The 24746-nt window shown below is 40.4% G+C and overlaps 1 protein-coding gene across 4 annotated transcripts in view; it reads left to right on the forward strand.

The window, feature by feature from the left end:
- JHY (junctional cadherin complex regulator) overlaps positions 1–24746 on the forward strand; it is a 75817-nt gene that overhangs the window by 16925 nt on the left and 34146 nt on the right. For 3 of the 4 annotated variants that reach the window (XM_064375503.1, XM_021671209.2, XM_064375504.1), the window contains one exon: positions 4362–4881. In XM_064375503.1, the coding sequence (XP_064231573.1) occupies positions 4362–4881 (520 nt within the window). Of the gene's footprint in view, positions 1–4361; positions 4882–5630; positions 5989–24746 lie in introns of those variants that run through there. The other variant, XM_064375505.1, reaches the window with a different exon arrangement.

Consider the following 24746-nt stretch of genomic DNA (forward strand, 5'->3'; position numbering starts at 1 on the left):
TATGAAAACACCACATTGTCTCTGCCTCCACTCCTTTTTACATGCTATTCCCTCAATCTGGCATAGACTTCCTGCCCTTCTTAGCCTTAGCTCTGAGCTACACTAGCATTTCCTCCAGGAGGCTTTCCCTGACCTCTCAAGACAGGACTGGATGTCCCTCTGTGTCCTGATGGCCTGGTGCTCCTCATCAGAGCACACATCACTCCAAAGTGTTAATTGCTGTTTCCTGATCTGTATCCCTACTAGGCTGTGCGTCCACTGCTTCACTATTTACCACTATTCCTGTAGCTTAGTAAAGGCTCAATAAATAAATACTTGCTGAATATGAGTGAGCAAATGAATGAAGAGAGTTAAACTAGGTTTTTTTTTCTTTCAGCACAGCATAAATATGGGAAAACAGCACCTTTGTTTAAAAAAAATCTGTATTTACTTGAAGATAATAATTGTGCTTTCTTCCCCACCTAAACAACCACAGTTGAAACTTATGTTTAATTCAGTACAAGATAAGCCCTAAAAATCATTCTCTAATTTGGTCTAATGCAAGAAGCCTCTGCATGTTTGGATTCTAATTTATTACTATTGATGTTTAAAAATAAACATTTATGCTGTATTTGTGTTGACTAGAATATTGTTAGAGAGGGAGTAATTCAAGAAGTATTTATTGACTATTCTGTCCATAGCACAGTGCAGCATACTAGGGTAGAAGTTAGGGAAGGAGAGACCACCTGCAGTCCCCGCTGCCTGAGAATTTGTCTAATGAGGAGACAAGATTACCACAATGAAAAATTAAGTACGCACAAATATAGAGCACTTTAAGACACATTCTCTCATGTTGATCCTCATGCAGCCCTGAGAAATAAAACAAATAGAATTTAGCCCGATTTATAGATGAGAAAAACTGAATCAGAGATGACCGATTTGTCAACTGATGCAGAATTGGTAGCAACAGATGGAGAACCTGAGTCCAGGTCTGTGGACTCCCAGACAATTCTGGACCACCCATGTCCCATATTCATGCCCCATGATGCTTAAGGGTCAAGTGAAAGGCAGGGACAGGAAACACTGTGAGTTCTTAGGATGGCACATCACTTGGGAGAAACCTCCCCATCAAAGACCCAGAGGCAGGTGACCCTGCAATGCAGGGAGGGGTGAGGAGAACAAACATTTGGGCATCCCATTTCCTAACAGATGTGGACCATGTCCATTTTGCTGAAGGAGAAGAGCATCTCTCTTCTCTTGTTGGAAAAGGAGGAACCACTTATTTCAAGAAGTTCTTCATCATAACCTGTGAACTAAAAACTCAAAATGACAATTCAGCAAGGCACGACAGTTTTGGCTTTTTGCTCCAGTTTTTGGCTTTATATCAAATCAAAGAAATCTGGGTCCACATTAAGTAAATTAACATTAGGGGGACCATTAGTTTGTTTACCCAGCATAAAATTATGCCCTCTGTAAATGGGAATATCAAATAGCATAAAAGCCTAGGTGATTTACATTTTCTTTTTGATTAGAGGATTACATATACTGTACTCAAGGAAGGAAAATCTCTCTCATTTAGCTTTTGAAGATCAAAGAGGCTATTAAATATGCCATATTACCAGCTTTTTTTTTTTTTGGTTAAGACTGGGGATGCTTTACAAATTAAGATTGTCATGGGGAAAATGGAGACTTTATTTTGGGTCACATGAACTGAGTATTGACTAGTTCGCTTTTCTCAGGCAGGACCATATGCTTAACCTTTTATTCAAATAGGCCCCTCCTCCAGTGTCAAGTGCATTCTGACCTATTGACTGAGCTTCATGTGCAGAGCTGACAGACAAGAGGCTATGAACCTTTCAGTGAGCCGTGCGTGATCTGGTCTGATTTGAAGTCTTGGGGATCTTTCTGTAGTACATTAGATATATTCTACAAAGACAAAATGAAGTAAAAAGCAAAATTACTGAAAAGAAGAATGAATCTATATAGGTATTCAGTCAAGATAAAACCTTGCTTTCCCCCAAAAAGGAGCAGTCCGAAGCAAACATTGTCTAGGCAACAATTCACAGTTCTCTTTCTAACAGCCAGATGTCTATACAGTCATGCACTGCCTGGTGCGTAGTAGGCTCTACTACCTAGGTTTGTATAAGTGCACTCTATGATGTTCCCACAATGACGAAATCACCTAACGGCGAATTTCTCAGACCATACCCCTTATTTTTTAAAATATTTCTTCATTAATAAATTGACCTTAGCTACTTTAACTTTTTTACTAATTGAATTTTTAATTTTTTTTAACTTTTTAACTCTTGTAATAACACAGCTTAAAACACAAATACATTGTACAGCTGTATAAAAATTCCTTATATCCTTATTCTATAAGCTTTTTTCTATTAAAATTTTTTAAACTTTTTTGTTTAAAACACACACACATTAGTCTAGGCCTAAACAGGGTTAGGATCATCAATATCACTGTCGTCCATGTCCATTCTCTGTCTCACTGGAAGGTCTTCAGGGCAAGTAACACATATGGAGCTGTCGTCTCCTAGGATAACAATGCCTTCTTCTGGAATCCCTCCTGAAGGACCTGCCTGAGGCTGTTTCACAGTTAACGTTTTAAAAAATAAGTTGGAGTGCACTCTAAAATAATGATAAACAATTTAGTATAGTGGTTGGGTATGGTGGCTCACACCTGTAATCCCAAAACTTTGGGAAGCTGCGGTGAGTGGTCCCAGGAGGCCAGGATGTCAAGACCATCCTGGTCTTGACCTCCTGGCCAACACGGCAAAACCTCGTCTGTACTAAAAATAAAAAAATAAAATAGCCAGGCATGTTAATACACACTGAGGCACGAGAATCTCTTGAACCCGGGAGGCAGAGGTTGCAGTGAGCCAATATCACACCACTGCACTCCAGCCTGAGCGAAAGAGCAAAACTTTGTCTCAAAAAAAAAAAAAGATAGCATAGTATATTAGTCTGTTCTTGCATTGCTACAAAGGAATACCTGAGACTGGATAATTTATTTTTAAAAAAATAAGTTTAACTGGCTCACAGTTCTGCAGGCTCTACAGGAAGCATGATTCTGGCATCTGCTTGGCTTCTAGGGAAACCTCAGGAAACTTACAATCATGGTAAAAGGCAAAGAGGGAGTAGGCCTTTTATGGTAGGAGCAGGACCAAGAGAGAGGGTGGGGAGCTGCTACACATTCTTAAACAACCAGATCTCACCGTAACTCACTCACTACTCAGTACCAAGGGGGGATAGTACTAAGCCATTCATGAGAACTCTGCCCACATGATCCAGTCACCACCCACGGGGCCTTACCTCCAACATTGGGGATTATAGTTCGACATGAGATTTGGGTGGGGACACAGGTCCAAACCATATCATATAGTAAATACAAAGGCCAGTAACATAGTTGTTGATTATCATTATTAAGGATTATGTGCTGTACATACTTATATGTACTATACTTTTATAGAACTGGCAGTGCAGTAGGTTTGTTTATACCAGCAGCACCACAAACTTGTGAGCAACACGTTGTACTATGATATTCAAAGGGCTACAACATCACTAGGCAATAGGAACTTTTCAACTCCATTACAGTCTCGTAGGACCTCAGGCGTGCATGTGGCTTGTCCTTGACCAAAACGTTGTTCATCAGTGTATGAAATGTACTACCAAAGTGTGACACGTAGTTTTATCTTCACCAGCTGAAATACTGAGTCATTGGTGTACATAAGTAATTGCATTCATTGAACCACAGTGATTATTGGTTTAGCATTATAGACATTTGTTTTTCAGTTGTTTTCTGACACTTAGAAATTATCACCCATTTTTATTCCATATTTCAATGAACTTGGATAATTAAGGCCTTTTGCCCTTATGTGTAGTGTGTGAGTCTAATTTGGGCCTGGGATCTGTCTTTATGTTTATTATTTATTTGTTTATCTTAAGAGACAGGGTCTCACTCTGTCTTCCCAGGCTGTAGTGCAGTGTTGTGATTATAGCTCACTGTAGCCTCTTAACTCAGCTCAAGCAATCCTCCTGCCCCAGCCCCCTGAGTAACTATGACTACAGGTAATGACACTATACCCAGCTAATTTTAAAAAAAAATTTGTTGTAAAGATGGGATCTCGATGTGTTGCCCAGGCTGGTTTTGAACTACTTGCTTCAAGCAATCCTCCTGCCTCAGCTTCCCAAAGTATTGGGATTACAGGTATGAACCACTGCACCCTGCTGGGATTTTTGTTTAACATACAGATAATAAAAGGAAAATTATAGAAAAAAAGACTTAGATTGATTTCAAATAAAATGATCAACTGACTATAATGAGTGAATTTATTGTGAATAAGGACTTGATATTTCTTTTCTGCTTTGGGCAGGCAACAACCAATAGGAGACAAATATTCAGACCTCCGCTGTGACCCCAACTGGAAGAGTAACAAGGAGGAAGGGCAGCTGCTGCCTGTGGAAGCATTGCCGGAATCTACGGATAGTTCTTTAGAAAATCTGCCTTTGGCTCCCCTCTACCCTTCCAAGGAGACTTCAGTGGAACTCTCAGGGGAAAAAGGCGAGCAGAAAGAGAGTTCACAGAGTGTAGCTTCTTTGCTTGGTAGTGAATTTTTAAGCCCAAACTATGAGCATGGTGCCCGTCGCAGCAAGCCATTTTCAGAGCTGAGCGGCAGTGACCTGGAAGAGAAGTCAAGCAGCCTTTCTCAGTCCGTGAAGAGCTCAAGTTCACATAACGAGGTGTTCCTGCCGGGATCACATGGCCCTCGGCGAAGGAAGTCCAAACAATATTTTGTGGAAAAAAACAAGTTGACTTTGGGATTATCCACTCCTAAAATGGACTCTTATCTTCAACTTCACAATAAAAAAAGAGGGGAAACTCACCCAGAACAGGTACGTTGTGGCTACTTTAAAAAATGTCTTCTGAAACATTAAACTAAAATTTGCATTTGTTTGAAATGTCTAGATATCACTTCCTTCAGGATGACGATGTCATAGCAGCCACCTGGCTGGCTAAAACAAACGCTTCCACAGCATACCCTGTATGTTCCCCTTGTTGTAGAAGGAGGGGAATTATACCACAAATTCTTATGACCAAAATAAAAGCCATCAATGGTTTACAGTGTAATCGCTACAAGTCAATTACTGCTATGTCAGTTATTAAATCAAACCTTGCTGTAACTGCTATAAGTAATTATAAATCCATTGCTATGTCAATTACTATATCCAAAATTCTCCATTCAAAGAAATCTAGAACTTTTTAAAACTGTGTTTTCCAAACGATAAAATACAGAACTTAATCATTTGATTTCCTGTATTGATTACCTTTATTACCAATCATAGCAGTGATTTTCAACCCTGTTAAATGCCCTAGCACATTGTGGGTAACACGGCACAGGCTCCACCTTATATACAGAAGCGATTCTCAACTCAGATTCTGTATACAAATTAGGAGGTCGGGCAGGGGGTAGGGTACAGCATAAGGTGTTTGTTTTTTTAAATCTTCAGATGTTTCTATATCCCCCATTGAAAATCACCACATCATTTTTTATGGTCCTGCGTAAATGGTATGATATGATTAAACATTAATCTGTTTATTTATAAAATTGGGACCATAATAAATGCCTTCTCTTCCTCATCAGGTTATTTTGAGAGTAAATTCTCTCTCACATGATGGATTCAAAACCTTTTGGAGCCAGTAAACTTAGTTCTATTTCATTGGTGCACATAAAGATCTTATCACCCACTTCCTATGGATATGTCCATGGATACAGGATAAGAGTGGGTTTGGAGTGGTAGAATCCACCACTGTTATTGGGAAAAGAGCTTGAGATTTATCATCTGCTAATGTGAGGTCATTTTCAAATACAAAGGAGAGGTTATTATGTTAAATATGGTTGCCCTTAGACCTATTCCAAATTCCAATTGGTATTTTTTAACATACTCTAACCTGTTCTAACCTCAAAGCATTTTCTCATGGAATAAAATAGATGAGATGAATGCACATTTGTGGTTTTTCTTTATTCAGAGACTCACTTTTTCTGTCTTAAAGAATTATGTCTGGTGGCTGGGTGCGTTGGCTCATGCCAGTAATCCCAGCACTTTCGGAGGTCGAGGTGGGAGGATCACTTGAGGCCAGGAGTTCAAGACCAGCCTGGCCAATATGGTAAAACCCCATCTATACCAAAAATACAAAAATTAGCCTGGTGTGGTAATGCACGCCTGTAATCCCAGCTACGAGGGAGGCTGAGGCACAAGAATTGCTTGAACCTGGGAAGTGGAGGTTGCAGTAAGCCGAGATAGTGCCACTGCACTCCAGCCTGGGTGATAGATTCAGACTGTCTCTAAATAAATAAATAAATAAAAATAAAAAAAGAATTATGTCTGGTGAGATTTGGGCTTAAAAATATTATTGGGCCGGGTGCGGTGGCTCAAGCCTGTAATCCCAGCACTTTGGGAGGCCAAGGCGGGTGGATCACGAGGTCAAGAGATCGAGACCATCCTGGTCAACATGGTGAAACCCCGTCTCTACTAATACAAAAAATTAGCTGGGCATGGTGGCGCGTGCCTGTAATCCCAGCTACTCAGGAGGCTGAGGCAGGAGAATTGCCTGAACCCAGGAGGTGGAGGTTGTGGTGAGCTGAGATCGCGCCATTGTACTCCAGCCTGGGTAACAAGAGTGAAACTCCGTCTCAAAAAATATATATATATATATTTTTTTGGCCGGGTGCTGTGGCTCACGCCTGTAATCCCAACATTTTGAGAGGCCGAGGCAGGTGGATCACCTGAGGTCAGGAGTTCGAGACCAGCCTGGCCAACATGGTGAAACCCTGTACTAAAAATACAAAAAAAGAAAAATAGTTGAGCCTGGTGGTGGATGCCTGTAATCCCAGCTACTCGGGAGGCTGAGGCAGGAAAATTGCTTGAACCCGGGAGGCAGAGGGTACAGTGAGCCAAGATTGCATCATTGCACTCTAGCCTGGGCAACAACAACAAAAACTCTGTCTCAATAAATAAATAAATAAATAAATAAATAAATAAATAAAAATTTAAAAAAGAATTATATCACATCTTTGCCAGTGTAACTTATATGAAATTTTGAATTTTGCTTGATTGCTCATTTAAAAATGTAAATAAATTCAACAGTCCAATATCTTTGGAAAAAAAATTTTTTTGAAACAGGGTCTGGCCTTTCACCCAAGCTGGAGTGCTTGGATGAAAGCAGGATCATAGCTCCCTGTAGCCTCAACCTCTCGGGCTCAAGCAATCCTCCTGCCTCAGCCTTGGCAAGTAGATGGGACCACAGGCATGCGCCACCACATCTAGCTAAATTTTTTAAAAAATGTCTTTGTAAAGATGGGGCTCTCATCATGTTACCCAGGCTAACCTTAAACTCCTGGGCTCAAATGATCCTCCCACCTTGGCCTCCCAAAGTGTTGGGATTACAGAAATGAGCCACCATGCCTGGCCTGAAAAATGTTTATAGCAAGTAATTTATTTCAAGCTAGGACAATATTTTTCATCACTAAAAAGTGTTCTTGAAAGAGCTGATCTCGAAGGAGAACATTTGGGGGTTTTCTTCATTCAGAAACTCTCTTTTTAGTTTGAGGTCAAAAGAAATAGTTATATTTCCAGCAGTAAGCGGGAAGAATATTTATTATGAACTCTTTAATTGTTGATTTCTTAATTGCTGTTTTGTTAGTAGTTATAAGTTAATTTACTAAACAATATTAGGGTGTATTGTCCGTGATTCTACAGCTTAGTTTTCTTTTCGTTGAGACGTGGAGGAAACTTTCTTTTTCTTTTTTGAAACAGAATTTTGCTCTTGCTGCCCAGGCTGGAGTGCAATGGCACAATTTTGGCTCCCACAAGCACCGCCTCTTGGGTTCAAACAATTCTCCTGCCTCAGCCTCCTGAGTAGCTTTAATTACAGGCATGCACCACCATGCCAGGATAATTTTGTATTTTTAGTAGAGATGGGGTTTCTCCGTGTTGGTCAGGCTGGTCTCAGACTCCCGACCTCAGGTGATCCGCCCACCTCGGCCTCCCAAAGTGCTGGGATTACAGGCATGAGCCACCGCGCCTGGGCTGAGAAAAGTTTCTCTAAGCTGTTATATTACTCTCTGAAGGGGCCATTGACTTTCTCTACCACTTCCTCCAGGTTCAAATGTCTAAGGGCTAATTGTATTTAAAATTATTCCTTCATCATTTTCCAACATATATGGCCTTCTATTATTGTTTTAAGAGATTGCTCCTTTTTTTTTTTTTGAGATGGGGTCTTACTATGTTGCTGGAGTGTAGTTGTTATGCAAGATTCAGTCATCACACACTGCAGCCTTGAACCCCTGGGCTCGAGTGATCCTGCTGCCTCAGCCACCTGAGTGGGACTGTAGGTGTGCACCACTGACCTGGCTTCCTATTCTTTTAAAAAGAATAGAAATGACTTTGACCTAACAGTGACATAATAATATGTGTGACTTATTTTAGTGAATTCTAGTCAGTAGCATAAAATGATGTTGCTTTTGAAACAGTATTCATATGTAGATGTGTGTGGATCTCTCCTCCCGATTCAGATTATATGTTCCCTATGGGCAGGAGCTAGGGTTTCTGCTCATTTTTAATCTTCATAGTCACTAGCCTAACACACTGTAAAGGCTGAGTAAATATAAGGGAAATTAAAAATGTTATAAAATATAGTTGTAAGTTAATTTACTAAACAATATTAGGGTGTATTGTGATTCCGCAGCTTAATTTTCTTTTTGTTGTGCCATGGAGGAAATTTTCTCTTTTCTTTCCTTTTTTTTTTTTTGGAGATAGAGTTTTGCTTTTGCTGCCCAGGCTGGAGTACAATGGCATGATTTTGGCTCAACACAACCTCTGCCTCCTGGGTTCAAGTGATCACCTTCCATCACCTCCAAACTGTCTATTCTTTATTATAACTTGAAGTTTTTGCAAACCTGGCTGGATATCAAAATCACCTGAGAATTTTTAAAAGGTTTTTTTTTTTTTTTTTTGCCTCACTCAGACCAGTTTAAATTTCTGAGAACCTGAGCATCAGTTTTCCTTTTTTGTTTTTTAAAGCTCTTGGAGTATTTCTAAAGTGAAGCCAACTTTGAGAAGCACTGTTCTAGACTAGCGCAGCGGTTCTCAGCCTTGGTTTCACACTGGAATCATCTGGAGAATTTAAAAAGTACTGATTCCCTGGATGAACCACTGAAATTCCAATTCAGGTTGTCCGGGCTGCGATCTAAATATGAGGAGTCTGCCACACTGCCCAGGTGATTCTAATATTTAGCCGAGATTGAGAATAGCTGATCTAGAGCAGTGGTTCTCAAACATTAGGAGGCACCAGAATCATCTGGAGGGCTTCTTTAAAAAGCTTGCTGGACCTCGACCCCTGAAATCTGATTCAGCAGGTGTAGGGTGGGGCCCAGGGATGTGAATTTTCTGCATGGGCCCAGGTGATACTGCTGCTGCTATCAGGTCTACACTTTTGAGAACCACTAGTCTTTTGCTTCTCACAATTTAAAGTGCTTATGAACCACTTCAGACTCTTGTTAAAACATAGATTGTGATCCAGTAGGTCTGGGGTGAGACACAGAGTGTGCATTTCTAACAAGTTCCCAGGAGATGCAAGGCTGCTAGTTCATGGGCCACATTTCAATTAGCAGGGGCTAGAACAGAGAACACAAAGGTTTTATCAAAATCTAAAAGTCAAAGTTGTATAAGTCATTATCTACAGAGCATTGATGTTTTCCATGGCTGATAGGATTATTCAGTTGATTTGTGGGTAGGAGGCGGGAAGCTGGGGTACCAAGTGTGGAGGTTCTTAGTTTGGTTTGTTTTGTTTTTTGTTTGAGACAGGGTCTCACTCTGTTGCGTAGGCTGGAGTACAGTGGCATGATCGCAGCTCACTGCAGCCTCCACCTCCTGCCACCACACCTGGCTAATTTTTGTATTTGTTGGTAGAGATTTCAGGAAATCCTAGAAATCGATAAGAAAAAGACCAAATTCCAAGGAAAAATACACAGAACTTATAAATGAACAATCTGTGAATAAGCAAGGATAATAAAGAAATCTCCAGGCTGGGCGCAGTGGCTCACTCCTGTAATCCCAGCACTTTGGGAAGCCGAGGTGGGCAGATCACCTGAGGTCAGGAGTTTGAGACCAGTCTGACCGACATGGAGAAACCCCATCTCTACTAAAAATACCAAATTAGCCAGGTGCGGTGGCGCATGACTGTAATCCCCGCTATTTGGGAAGCTGAGGCAGGAGAATCGCTTGAACCTGGGAAGCGGAAGTTGCAGTGAGCAAGAGCGAAACACCATCTCAAAAAATAAAAAAAGAAAGGAAGAAAGCTCTGGAAATTAAGAGTAATGAGAGGAGCAATCTGTGAATTGTTCATTTATACTTTTTGTGTATTTTTCTTTGTTAATAAAAGTTAACAAAGAAAAATTAATATATATGGCTGTTACACATATGAGAAGTTACCCAACTCAGTCGATAAAAGAAATGCAATTAATATTATAATGTGATTCCATTTTTCAACTATAATTAAACTATCAAAATTGTTTAAGTATAATGACCCTGTGGGCAAAAACGTACAGTCAAGCTGGTGAGAGAATAAATTAGTATAACCAGTATTGAGGACAATTTGTTAATGTCTGTTTAAAACACAAATATACTCCTTGAGAAAGTAAAACATAATGGCTAATGACTCTGGAGCCAGGTTGGTTGGCACTGCCACATGCTAGCTGTCTGACCCTCTGCAAGTTACTAAACCTCTTTGTGCCTCAGTTTCCCCAACTTTAAAATGAGAACAATAATAGGACTTACCTCATAGGCTTATTAAGAAGATTAAGTAAATGAATCAGACCTAGTGCAGTGGCTCATTCCTGTAAACCCAGCACTTTGGGAGGCCGAAGCGGGCAGATCACTTGAGGTGAGGAGTTCGTGACCAGCCTGGCCAACATTGTGAAACCCCATCTCTACTAAAAATACAAAAATTAGCTGGGTGTGGAGGTGGGAGCCTGTAATCCTAGCTACTTGGGAGGCTGAGGCAGGAGAATCGCTTGAACTCAGGAGACAGAGGTTGCAGTAAGCCAAGATTGCACCACTGCATTCCAGCCTGGGCAACAGATTCTGTCTCAAAAAATAAAGATTAAAAAATAAATAAGTTAATGTATAGAGAGTGCTAAGATCAGTGCCTGGCCCATAGCAAGTATATAGGTATACATATAAGTATAAAAGTGTTCGAAATTATTATTTTTATTTGACCCTACACATTTCACTCCTAGGAATTTATCCTAGATATTTGTGTGCAGTTTTGAAATCACACCTGTACAAATTTGTTCATTTCAGCCTTATTTCTAATAGCAAAAGATTGGAAACCACCCAAATAGCTGTCATTTGGGGAATAAATAAGTTATGGTACATCCATACAGTAGAGTACACTGTAGCCATTAAAAAAAAAAAAGAGACACTCTCCATGAACTATGAGGGATAACTTACCAGGATTTATTGTTAAGAAAAATTCAAGGTGCAGAACAGTAATGTATATACAGTATATTAAAAGCAGAGAGGGGCCAGGCGTGGTGGTTCACGCCTGTAATCCCAGCACTTTGGGAGGCCGAGACAGGCGAATCACTTGAGGTCAGAAGTTTGAGACCAGCCTGGCCAGCATGGCAAAACTCTGTCTCTACTAAAAATACAAAAATTAGCTGTGAGTTACGGTGGGAGCCTGTAATCCCAGCTACTAGGCATATGAGAATTGCTTGAGCTTGGGAGGGAGAGGTTGCCATGAGCTGAGATCGCAACACTTCAGCCTGGGCGACAGAGTGAGACTCTGTCTCAAAAAAAAAAAAAAAAAAAAAAGGGGAATAAAAATACATATTGTATTTGCATGGCATTCATAAGAAATTGTGGAAGGTGATAAAAATAGCTAATTGTAAGGGATGGAGGGGGAATGGGTGGGAGCACAACTTTGTACTGTGTATCTTTTCAAATCTCTTAATTTTGAACCATGCTTATGTATTACCTTTGAAAAATTAAAATGGAAAAATAGCAACAAAAATAGAAGGAGACATTTGTAACATAAATTTTGTAGTAACCCATATAACTTCACACCCCTGATTGCTCACCCCCTAAATTGCATTTTATGCTTGTAATTAATGGCTTAAGGTAGAACTATTGATTTTTAAAGTCAATTGTTCTGCAGTCTTTTTGTCATTTTGCATAGATCTGCTGACTGTACATTAAAATACGTTGGAAAAATCACCTTTGAATACATGACAAAATTTTAATCACATAATGTGTGAAGCAAGGAACCGATGGAAAAACCAACACACACTAGAGGGCACCTAAGGATCACGGTCAGGCAGTAACTTTGCTGTGAATAATCAGTTCCTACTTTTATTCATGATTTTGTTCACTAGCCTAAAGTATTTGTCTGAAACTCATTCTACTTTGAGTCCATTTGTAATCCACCATTAAAGGAAACTGTGTTTTGAAAAATGAACTACCTTTCTATCTTGATTCTAATGTTAAAGGCTGATGAAGGTGAAATTTAGTATGGGTTCAGAAGAGAGTTAGAAATGCTTTATACTTGTTATTCGACTCTTTCCCTGTAATTTCTTAGAAAGAAATTACAGATAGTTTACAGTGATATGGTTACTGAATGGACTATAGTCAAGAAAATATAAAGGCACAAACAATTCACATTCCTATCTTCGATTAACACATCTTTGTGGCTGTTGCTGAGACAGCAGGTCAGTCAGCCAACAAATATTTATTGAGCACCAAATATGTATTAAATATTAGGTACTCTTCTCAATGCTGAGATATAACAGAAAACAAGACAGGCAGAGCTCCCATCTTGAAGGAGTTTACATTCCAGTCATATGACAAAGAACGATGTGACAAAGAACGATGTAACAAAGTGATTTTAGATACTGATAATACTTCAAAAGAAACAGAATAAACTGTATTTAAGAAAGTAGTGAGAGGGAATAAAGTCCTTTATTTAATAAAGTAATGACATTAATAAGTAAACTGGGGATCTGGGGTGATGGCTCATGCCTGTAATCCCAGCAGTTTGGGAGGCTGGGGCAAGTGGATCACCTGAGGTCAGGAGTTCAAGACCAGCCTGGCCAACATGGTGAAACCTTGTCTATACTAAAAATACAAAACCTAGCTGGGCGTCGTGGTGTGTGCCTGTAATCACACCTACTCAGGAGGCTGAGGCAGGAGAATCACTTGAACCTGGGAGGCAGAGGTTGCAGTGAGCTGAGATCTCATCACTGCACTCCAGCCTAGGTGACGGTGAGACTCCCTCTCAAAAAAATAGAAATAAAATTAAAAAATAAACTAGGATGTCTAGGCAGGTGCTTGGAGAATGTCTCTCTGAGGATGTATCATTCAAGTGGAGATGTGAATGGATGAGAAAGAGAAAAGCATGCAAGATCCAGAGGAAGAGCTTTGGTTTTCCCCCATCCTTGGTAGCACCATTCTTGCTAGAGAACAACAAAATATTGTGGAAAATAAAACCCAAACAAAATACTGATTTGAGAATCAAAGAATCAAAGATGAAATCCTGGCTTTTCAGTATAGCCCATATTAGCTCAACCTCGTCTCCACCAAAAAATACAAATACACCTATAGTCCAGTTACTCTGGAGGCTGAGGCAGAAGGATCACTTGAGCCGGGAGGCCCAGGCTGCAGTGAGCGGATCTCGCCACTGTACTCCATCCTGGGTAACAGAGTAAGACCCTGTCTCCAAAGAAGAGAAAACAAGTAAAATTTAAAAATAAATAAAAATAAACCTTACCTTCCTCATCTATATATGGGGTCAATTTCTGCCTTGGAGGGCTATTTGAAGAGTATATGCAAAGCTACGACTCGGGGCAGACACTCATAGAAGGGAAGCTATTATTATCATTAGGCATTCTTTACCCATGGGAGAAGATTCCACCCAGGAAAGAGGCCCTTCTAATCAACTTTCTCTTTTCTTCAGCCTGCATTGCCTCAAAATGAAAGAGTTATTACTTCAGACAGAGTAAAGACAAAGTGTAGCCAAAACAATAATGTTTACATGCCCTAGTAGGCCATTGGATGGTGAGACTCTCAGAAGACTGCCTACAAAAGGGGCCTATCCAGGCACACCTCACACTTGCCATGCTGTCTCCCGAGGGTCCTCAGTCAATCAAACACTGTCTTGTATGCAACTAGTTGACAGTATTTAACAATTGCATGTGGTCTCAGATACTGTATCAAATATTCACACTTTATGGCTGGGTGTGGGGGCTCACACATGTAATCCCAGCACCTTAGGAGGCCAAGGCAGGTGGATCATGAGGTCAGGAGATGGAGTCCATCCTGGCCAATATGGTAAAACCCCTTCTCTAGTAAAATACAAAAATCTAGCCGGGTGTGATGGCACATGCCTATAGTCCCAGCTACTTGGGAGGCTGAGGCAGGGGAATTGCTTGAACCTGGGAGGCGGAGGTTACAGTGAGCCGAGATCATGCCACCGCACTCCAGTCTGGTGACAGAGCAAGACTCCATCTCTAAATAAATAAATAAATAAAATACATACACATACACTTTACAATAAGGAATTTATTAATAATTCTGGATTCTATATTTGATACTTTGGTTTTGAAGTACAATTTCATAGGGTAATTCTTTCAACATTGCTTAATGTGACGCCTCGTTGCTGTCAAGATAAAATTCAAACTCTCAGAGTGGTATGAAAGACCCTTCCTGACCTGGCTCCTTCCTGCTCCTGTAGCCTCATCCTTCATCCCTCGCCACTTGTGTCCTACGCCCCAGTTATACTCTAGGAACAGAGCCCAGACCCAGCATTTCCTCTGGCCCCTTCTTTGTTCATCTAATGGGCTACTCTTCCCTGGCTTGTTTCCTACAGAAAAGCTTAGCCTCCTATTGAGACTCTGCTCATATGTCTCTGCCTTTGTAAAGACTTTCTGAACATTCTTCTCCTTCTGCCTCCCTCATTCCTGAACATCTGCTGCAGAACCTAAAACCCCGCCCTGCCCTGTCTTCATCATGTAAAGATGACTGTCTGCTCCTTAAGATCATGAGCCTGTTCATCTTTGAATTCCCAGATCCTGCAGCAAGCACAAGCTAAATATTTGATAAAGAAATATAGTTTTTAAATTATTTTTATTTTTTTGAGATGGAGTCTTGCTCTGTCGCCAGGCTGTAGTACTGTGGTGTGATCTCAGCTCACTGCAACCTCCGACTCCCTGGTTCAAGTGATTCTCTTGCCTCAGCCTCCCAAGTAGCTGGGATTACAGGCACACACCACCACACCCAGCTAATTTTTGTATGTTTAGTAGAGATGAGGTTTCACCATGTTGGCCAGGATGGTCTCGATCTCCTGACCTCATGATCTGCCTGCCTTAGCCTCCCAAAGTGCTGAGATTACAGGCGTGAGCCACTACACCCAGCCAAAATGTAATATTTAAATACTTAATTCTTTGATCCAAAATTTCATTGCTTTCAAAATGAAAAAAAAAAAAAAAAAGCGGGGGGGGATTAACACGAACTTGTGCTCTTAAACACTGGAATTTGAAGTCAAAAGACCTGATTTGAGTCCCATTTGGAACCATTTATTATTTTGGCAAATCATAATCTTATTGAGTCTTATTCTTGCTCATTAAATTACAAATATTTGCGTTATACCACAGACTCAGGATTGTTGAGATGATCAAATGAGATACGCTATGTGAAAGCTTTTTATAGTCTTATAGCCCTATATAAATATAAGTTACATTTATTATTGAATGTTTGGTTTAAAGTTACAGGTTGGGAGTGGTCTTTTGACTTCAAATTCCAGTGTTTAACAGCACAAGTTTGAGACCAGCCTGGCCAATATGGTAAAACCCCATCTCTACTAAAAATACAAAAATTACCTGGGTATGATGACAGGCGCCTGTAGTCCCAGCTACTCAGGAGGCTGAAGGAGGAGAATCCCTTGAAACCAGGAGGCAGAGGTTGCAGTGAGCCGAGGTCGTGCCATTGCACTCCAGCCTGGGTGACAGAACAAGACTCCGTTTCAAAAAAAAAAAATTTACAGTCAGTCTCCTACTGTGTAACACTACCAGCTAAAGGATATATTGCTTTTTTTCATAGTTTTAAATTTATTGAAACTTTTGGTTGTCTATAAGAGTAAGCTTTGCTTTTAAGTTGTGGTCATCTTTTTATAATTATATTTGGCTAGAAACATAGAATTCTTTTCTTATAGGATTCTGCCAGATGGGTGGTGCTTTTGAGCCCTAACTATCCTATTACACTTGTAAAAATTATTCTTCTACAGAGTAGGAGCTCAGTAGATGTTCATCGATTGATAAATTTTCTTATTTTGCCCTCTGCTATTACCACAAGAGCACTTACTTATGACAGCATAATTTCAATTGAACTTTATGATTTTTTTCAATACAAGCCATTTTTAAGGCCTCTTTCTTGTGTGCACTGTTCAGCACTTAGCTGCTTAAACTGCCAATTTGTATGATCTATAGAGTGACACTTCATTAATTTGACATTATTGAAGAGGGATCCATAAGAAAAAAAATTTCCACATAACTAAAGCATGCCCCTTTGAAAACCAGAAATTTAACATAAATGTCTATCATTTTTAACATTTTTGGGGCTAGTTTTCAAAATGTACCTAGTGTACCTAATAATTCTATGCTGCCCTACACAGGTCACATTGCACCGTTCTGTAGTAAAGTAGGAAGCTGTGGCAATGTGATCGCTTCTTTGCCTCTTTGTTAAATGACCCAGACTGCTATGAGTCCACAATCATTTTCTGCCGCTGTCTGTATCTGCTCTTAAGGAGCTTATGGCCGAATGGGAAGCAGACATGTAAACAGTCAATACCAAGTGAAAACTGCTGTGCTAGTATTAGGTAAGGTCCCAAAGAACCTGGAAGAAAGGTGCCTAACTGTCCTGGGAAGTCAGAGAGGGCTTCACACAAGAGGCAATCATGGAACTGATTCTTTAAAATGAATAAGGGTATTTTTTGTTTTTATTTATGGTTGTTTATTTTTTGAGACAGAGTCTCACTCTATCATCCAGGCTGGAGTGCAGTGGCATGATCTCGGCTCACTGCAATCTCTGCCTCCTGGGATCAAGCAATTCTCCTCCCTCAGCCTCCCAAGTAGCTGTGATTACAGGTGCCTGCCACCATGCCTGGCTAATTTTTGTATTTTTAGTACAGACAGGAGTTTCACCATGTTGGCCAGGCTGGTCTTGAACTCCTGATCTCTAGTGATCTGCCTGTCTAAGCCTCCCAAAGTGCTGGGATTACAGGGGTGAGCCACAGCATCTAGCCCTAAAAAAAAGAAGTTAGCAGGTGGAAGTGGGTAGTAAAGGCACTGCAGGCAGTGGGGGCAAGGGCAATGGCATGAAGTCATGAAAGAACTCTTTTTAAGTAGAAAGCTGTCAGTACAGAAGGAACATCTATACTGCTGGTCAGGAACTGGTATTTGGTCAATTAAATCAAAGATCTCATGTAGGTAAAAGGTAGAATGATAGTTACCAGAGGCTGAGAAGGGTCTGGGAGGTAGGGAAGATGAAGAGAGGTTGGTGAATTGGTACAAACATACAGTTAGATAGAACGAATAGATTCTAATGTTCCACAGCAAAGTTAGGGTGACTGTAGTTAGTAAAAATGTGTTGTATATTTCAACGTGGTTAGCAGAGAGCATTTGAGATGTTCCCAACACAAAGAAATGATAAATACTCGAGGTGATAGACCCCAAATACCCTGACTTGTTCATTACACATTCTGTATACGTAACAAAATATCATGTGCACCCCATAAATATGTACAAACATTATATATCAATAAAATTTTGTTTTTATATTGGTTAAAGCAGATACGAAAAATGATAACTATCATAATTATTTGACTTTCACTTAAAGTTTATAAATATACATTGATTCACCAGTTTTTTTTGTTTGTTTGTTTTTACCAAGAGGCCAAGGTCTTTTCTACCAGTGCACATTCTATTGTTTGGAGTTTCATTGTTTTTCTTGCATCAGTGTGACAGCATCTATGATTTGTAGTTTTGATTTCTTGATAGAAAAGTATAAATTTAAAAAACCTTTAGAAACAATTTAAGAACATAATTTCTAGGTTTGTTTGTTTGTTTTTTTGAGATGTTGTCTTCCTCTGTCACCCAGGCTGGAGTGCAGAGCCGCCATCTCGGCTTATTGCAGCCTCCATCTCCCAGGTTCAAGCAATTTTCAGATGCCTCAGTCACCAGGTAGCTGGGATTACAGGCACCTGCCACGATGCCCAGCTAATTCTTGTATTTTTAGTAGAGACGGAGTTTCGTCAGGTTGGTCTCAAACACCTGGCCTCAAGTGATACTCCCACCTCAGCCTCCCAAAGGGCTGAAATTACCGGCACGAGGTACTGCACCTGGCCGTAATTGCTAGGTTTTTGTGAATGTTTCCCCTAATCTTTTACAGTTTTTCCTGCACATGTTATTTTGCAATTTGCTTTTATTGGGTCATTCTGAATCGTTTAACTTTGTTTTCATGAATATAACACCTCTCTATTCATTCTCAGATTTCTTCAGATAATCTAAATTTTTTTTTTTTTTTTTGAGACGGAATCTCGCTCTGTCACCAGGCTGGAGTGCAGTGGCAAGATCTTGGCTCACTGCAACCTCCACCTCCTGGGTTCAAGCAATTCTCCTGCTTCAGCCTCCTGAGTAGCTGAGACTACAGGTGCACGCCACCATGCCCAACTAAATTTTTTTGTATTTTTAGTAAAGACAGGGTTTCACCATGTTGGCCAGATGGTCTCAATCTCTTGACCTCATGATCTGCCTGCCTTGGCCTCCCAAAGTGCTGGGATTACAGGCATGAGCCACCGCACCCAGCCAGATTATCTAATCTTTAAATAAATTTCATAATTTTAACAACAGGTACAATAGGAATAAATGGGTTTGAGAACAAATGTAAAAGACTCTTGGTAAACATACAACTCAACAGGTGGAAGTAGAAGTACCAAGGTTGTCCCAGAGAGAACCTAGCAGCCGTAAGCATTTAGCCATGGCCTCAGGATATCTCAAGACTAGAGAATGTCACTTAATCCAGTGAGTTCACTAAGGATAAGGTTGATAGTGCTGTAGGTGTATGTGGCTAGATTGTGAGGATGAGAATATGGGTATTTAGGTTAGAGAAATTGGCAGATGCCTTTCATGCAGGCCCTCGTATGTCATTTTAAGCATCAGCATCACCTGGGAACTTAATACAAGTACAAATTCTTGGGCCCCATCCCAGACCTCCTGAGTCAGAAACTCTGGGGTGAGGTCCAGCAATCTGTGTTTCAACAATCCAAGTGATTTTGATACATGCTCACATTTTAAAACCACTGTGCTAAAGTGTTAGGCTTTCCCCTAAGTCATATGAATTCATTGAAGGAATTTTAGTAATGGAGCAATTTCAGTGCAACGTGTGAGCTTTGTGGCAAATGATTTTTTTTTAATGTCTAATATGACCATTTAGAGGTCACACTTACATATTCTTAGTTTGTTATGGAGAGTTTAGATTGCCGGATAATCAACCTTCCTGTAAGTTGTATGAGATATTCCTAAAAATCTCTTTCACATTCTTGAAAATGGCCAATTACATTATTCATTTAGCATATATTTATTTATTTATTTTGTTCTACTTATTTATTTACTTTGGAGACACAGTCTCACTTTGTCACCCAGGTTGGAGTGCAGAGGCGCCATCTCAGCTCACTGCAACCTCTGCCTCCCGGATCCAAATGACTCTCATGCCTCAGTATCCCAAGTAGCTGGGATTACAGGCATGAGCCACCACACCTAGCTAATTTTTGTATTTTTAGTAGAGACAGGGGTTTGCCATATTGGCCAAGCTGGTCCTGAACTCCTGGTTTCAAGTGATCTGCCCACCTCAGCCTCCCAAAGAGCTGGGATTACATGTGTGAGCCATTGCATCCGGCCTACCATATATTTATTGAGAGCTGATTATGTGTCAGACATTGTCTTAGGTGTTTGGGATACATCCCTGAACAAAAACAGACAAAAATCCCAGGCCTCATGAGGAAGGAGATGGACAACAGGCTAAATAGATAAATTAGTGGGTTGGTGCATGATAAGTTCTATATATTAAGGAGGTAAGGAGAGAAATAAAGCTGGGCAGAACTGGTAAGGATTGCTGAGTTGGTGGGAAATCACAACTTTAAATGGGCCATGAGGCAGGATCTCCCTGAAAAAGATATGAAGGAGTTAAGAGGGCATGCATGCAAATATTTGGAGAAAGAGGATTTCTGGAAGAGGGAATAACAAAAGCAAATTTCAGGGCCTGAAGCTGTGAACAAGGCAGGGTGGAATGGAAGATGAAGGTCTAGTTTCCACGCTAGTTTGTCAACAGCCAGCTACCTGGCTTTAAAATAAACCACACATCTAACCAGATAACCAAGTAGACTTTATGTATTCTGATACAAATGCAAGTTCAGTGAGCAACCTAGATTGATATTTTCATGCTGTCGTATTTATTGACCATCTAGATGCCAGACACATCCAGAGCATAGCACAGGTAAGTAGTACCCCTAGAGCTATACAGCAAGGCAGCCCTGCACATGGTCCCTCCTTTTTCCTGCCTTCCTGGAATTTACAATCCAGATGGGGGGAAAAAAAAAATTACCACGGTGATACTTGTTACAAAAGGGAAGTACAGAGTACTAAGGCCATGCACTCAAATGCAGCTATTGTAGCCACCTCTAGGGTGGCAGGGAAAGCTTCCTGGAAGAAGTTATAGTTCAGCCAAGGCTGTACAGTGAATGGGATGGGTCAGCATAAGTGAAATGGGCCAGGCGCAGTGGCTCACATCTATAATCCCAGCACTCTGGGAGGCTCAGGTGGGTGGATCACTTGAGATCAGGAGTTCGAGACCAGTCTGGGTAACATGGTGAAACCCTGCCTCTACTAAAAATACAAAAATTAGCTGGGCATGGTGGTGCACACCTGTAATCCTAGCTATTTGGTAGGCTGAGGCAGGAGAATCACTTGAAGCTGGGAGGAGGAGGTTGCAGTGAGCCAAGATCGTGCTACTGCACTCCAGCCTGGGCAGCAGAAAGAGACTCTGTCTCAAAAAAAAAAAAAAAAAAAAAAAGGAGTAAGTGAAAGGCGCAAAAAATTCCCTAAATAAGTGAATTTCCAGGCCAAGAATGGCCTATGCAAAGACCTAAAGACAATCGTGCCCCTGGCGCATCAACAAAACTGAAAGGTACAACAGGAAAAGAACAAGGGGCCACACTGAAGAAGTAGACAGGAACAGTAGACAGACCACAGGGCCTTATACATCTCGGAAGACTCAGGGTAATGGAAAAGTATTGAAGGGTTTTTAAGTAGGTGACTGACCATTAGCTTGGGGGTTTTAAAAGTTCAAGTATCCTATACTGAAAATGAATGTAGAAAAAAATATATTCAAAGGTTTCATGGCCAGTCATGGTCCATTACAGATAGTGGCTCACATCTGTAATCCCAGTACCATGAGAGGCTGAGGTGGGTAGATACCTGAGGTCAGGAGTTCAAAACCAGCCTGGCTAACATGGCAAAACCCCATCTGTACTAAAAATATGGAAAAAAAAAAGTTTCAGTGTCATCCAATTCTCACTGAGCATGTGCACGCTAAATACATTATGAAGTTATCTGTAGGAATGGAGAATATGGCCAACAGCAGAGCCAAAACATTTCATGTCTTTTGCCTCTAAACAGCTGAATAATACAAACCTTTGGATAATTGAAACCACTGTGCTAAATATCAGGGTTGCAGCCTCGCAATGGCAGACTGGCAGACAATTTCTATCACCACGCCTCTGCCTCTTTTGCTGGCTGTGTATAAACACAGGTGGCAGCAGTTCTGGCGTGAGCAGGTGTGAATAGACACACAGCAAGGTATATTAGAAATAGAGCAGAGAAGTAAATACTTCAGGTCACTCCTTAGCCAAGTTAATGGACAAATGCTCACTGAATCCAGTATTATGCCTGGAAGCAAGGGATTGAATAATAGGTGTTGGAATGATGGTAAGCAAATACTACATTAAAAAATCAACTCTATTTAATTTAGATATGTGCTAGTTGTCAATACTATCAAAGAAAGAGAGTAACAAAGAACCCAATAAATTAATGTGGGACTCCCCACAACATCTAAACATAAGGTCAGTAATTAAAACAGAATATAAAGGAAAAAAGAGGCAAAACCTCCCGTGATTGCGGAACTTAACGGTAACATCCTTATTTAAACATGTTTCAGTGTGTGTTTACATGGATTCACTGACTCACAGCTCTTGGTAAAGCATCAACTTTTTTTTCTGTAGTGCTGTCTGATTCTCTAAGAACCTGATGAGTTTCTTTGAGCAAGAAGTAGCAGCCCAATCTAGCTCAGCTGTACTCAATCTGAGTTGCTTTCCTACCTACAAACCCTCACTTCAAAGCAAGGAACATAATGTACAATTTTTTAATGGCTCTAGACCCAGGCACTCAGCCGCTCTGCTCTGCGCCTTACCTCAGTGTAAACACCTCATCAAGATTGCCTGCGCTTCAACAATAGCAGCCAAATGCAATTCGAGAACCACAAGCCTTTGAAGTCCTCCCTGCAAAGGCCGGTTTTCTAGTCTGGGATAATGACAAGCCATGATTGCTGTCTTTGTTGTATCTTTTCAGTAGAGAAGCAATTATAGGCCCCAATTTAACAGAATAGACATTACACAGCTTATGATGCTCAAAATGCAATTTCATTTGATCATTTTCTCAATTTGATTGGTATTAATAGAATGGTTCACAAAAAAAAAAAAAAATAGCTGGCAGAGGTTGTGTCCCATTCCACTTTCAAAGAGATAATGTAGAAGTATGCTTTACTTACCCAGGGATCTCACTGGGGTGATTCAGCCACTGAGTTCTACCAAAGCAGCCTGTGGAGGGAAATAGTGTATATCCTACATTTTATGGAAGAGGAAGCATGGGACACTGTGTTTTTAATTATAAACTTTTCACCAGTGTTATATAAGAGATTCCATCATTGTCAATCAAACAATATCAACAGACCTGAATTAACTAAGTCCCCTTTATTTCTTAGTCATTCACAAAAGTCAGGGAATCAGCATCCTCATGGCAGATTTGTGAAAGAGTTCAACTTCTTTTTTTCCCAGGCTCCAGATGACAGTTGGTCTGAGTCATCCCCACTTTGAGGTTTGAAAGGGATTATTTCCTTGCCTGCTAAGTCCGCTTAGTTAGGGTTTTTTACTCTTGACCTTCATTTCTCTTCTAGGACAGAGTTGATTTTTCTTTTATTTTTGTTTTTTATTTTTCTTATTTCTTCACCCAACATGCCACATCAGATTTTTCTTTTAAATGAGTCGTGTTTCTATCAAACATCATGGTCATATAGGATTGAAACCTTTGCTATAATGTTGAGAAAAGTTGTGAAATCTAATACTTTTATAATGAACTGATGTTTTATCTTGAACTAGCATTATGAGAGGGACTGAGGGAGAAATATGAGGAATAGTGGGTATAGTGGTTTACGCCTGTAATCCCAGCGCTTTGGGAGGCCGAGGCAGGCCGATCACTTGAGTCCATTAGTCTGGGACCAACCTGGGCAACATGATAAAACCCTGTCTCTACTAAAAATACAAAAATTAGCTGGGCACGGTGGCACATGCCTGTAGTCCCAGCAACTTGGGAGGCTGAGGCGGGAGAATCACTTGAGCCAAGGAGGCAGAGGTTGCAGTGAGCCAAGATCATGCCACTGCACTGCAGCCTGAGCCACAGAGCAAGACCTGGTCAAAAAAGAGAGAGAGAAAGAAAAAGAAAAGGAAAGAAAGAAAGAGGGAGAGAGAAAGAAAGAAATATGAGAAATAGTTCCTGACCTTGAGCAGCAGCATTTATAGTTCTAAGCTTTTCATTTCAGCACAAGTTGAATTGTTTCATGATGCGAAGTTTTCCATTTGCAGTGTAGGTTAATCGTTCAAAACCTGGTGGTTACTTCCATTTGTAATCAGAAGAATTCCATGATCAAATAGTCAGTTCACTTTTGTGTCATGTTTTAGGAGTGAAAATTCAAGCACGAAAATGTTTAAAATTTTTCATTTTTTCCCACTTTCAGATCAACCTTTAAGTATTTAAATTTTCACCCTATCTATCTGCCCTATCTCTCTATATATAAGTACCGCAATTGTGATAGTGACTTTAGTAGAGTTAATAGAGATAGTTCAGGTAGAAATAAGGTTACACCCAAAATAAAAGAAACAAAATGTTGTCTTTGTCCAGGGAAGCTATATTGAGTGGTAAGGGATAAGGATATCTTCATTGTCAAATATTTACTTATCGCTTAATATTTAACACATGTTTTACCTCTTTCTGTATTGAATACAAGTCTGAAGTCAAAGTAGACAGCAGAGGGGAGGTCTGAACACAAACAGGACAGATCCCAAAACCCAAGTTCTTTCTAGTTGTACACCTTGCCGCTTCTCGACTACACAGCCCACCAGAGGAAATGTAATAAGATGCATGTAAAAGTCCTAATCTAAATTTTAAAACTAATTACATCAGTTCAGAAGGGAGAGACTTGACAGCATTTACAGGCAGTGGAGCAGAGAGTAGGCAGAAGGAGGCTGACCTGAGTAATACAGCACAGGAGGATGAGACAGGTCCTGTAAATAAGAGCAGGCTCATGGGAGACCAAAGTCAGCT

Source organism: Aotus nancymaae, unplaced genomic scaffold, assembly GCF_030222135.1.
Source record: "Aotus nancymaae isolate 86718 unplaced genomic scaffold, 86718_ANA_hifiasm-v0.15.2.pri h1tg000012l, whole genome shotgun sequence".
In the NCBI taxonomy this organism is placed as follows: Eukaryota; Metazoa; Chordata; class Mammalia; order Primates; family Aotidae; genus Aotus; species Aotus nancymaae.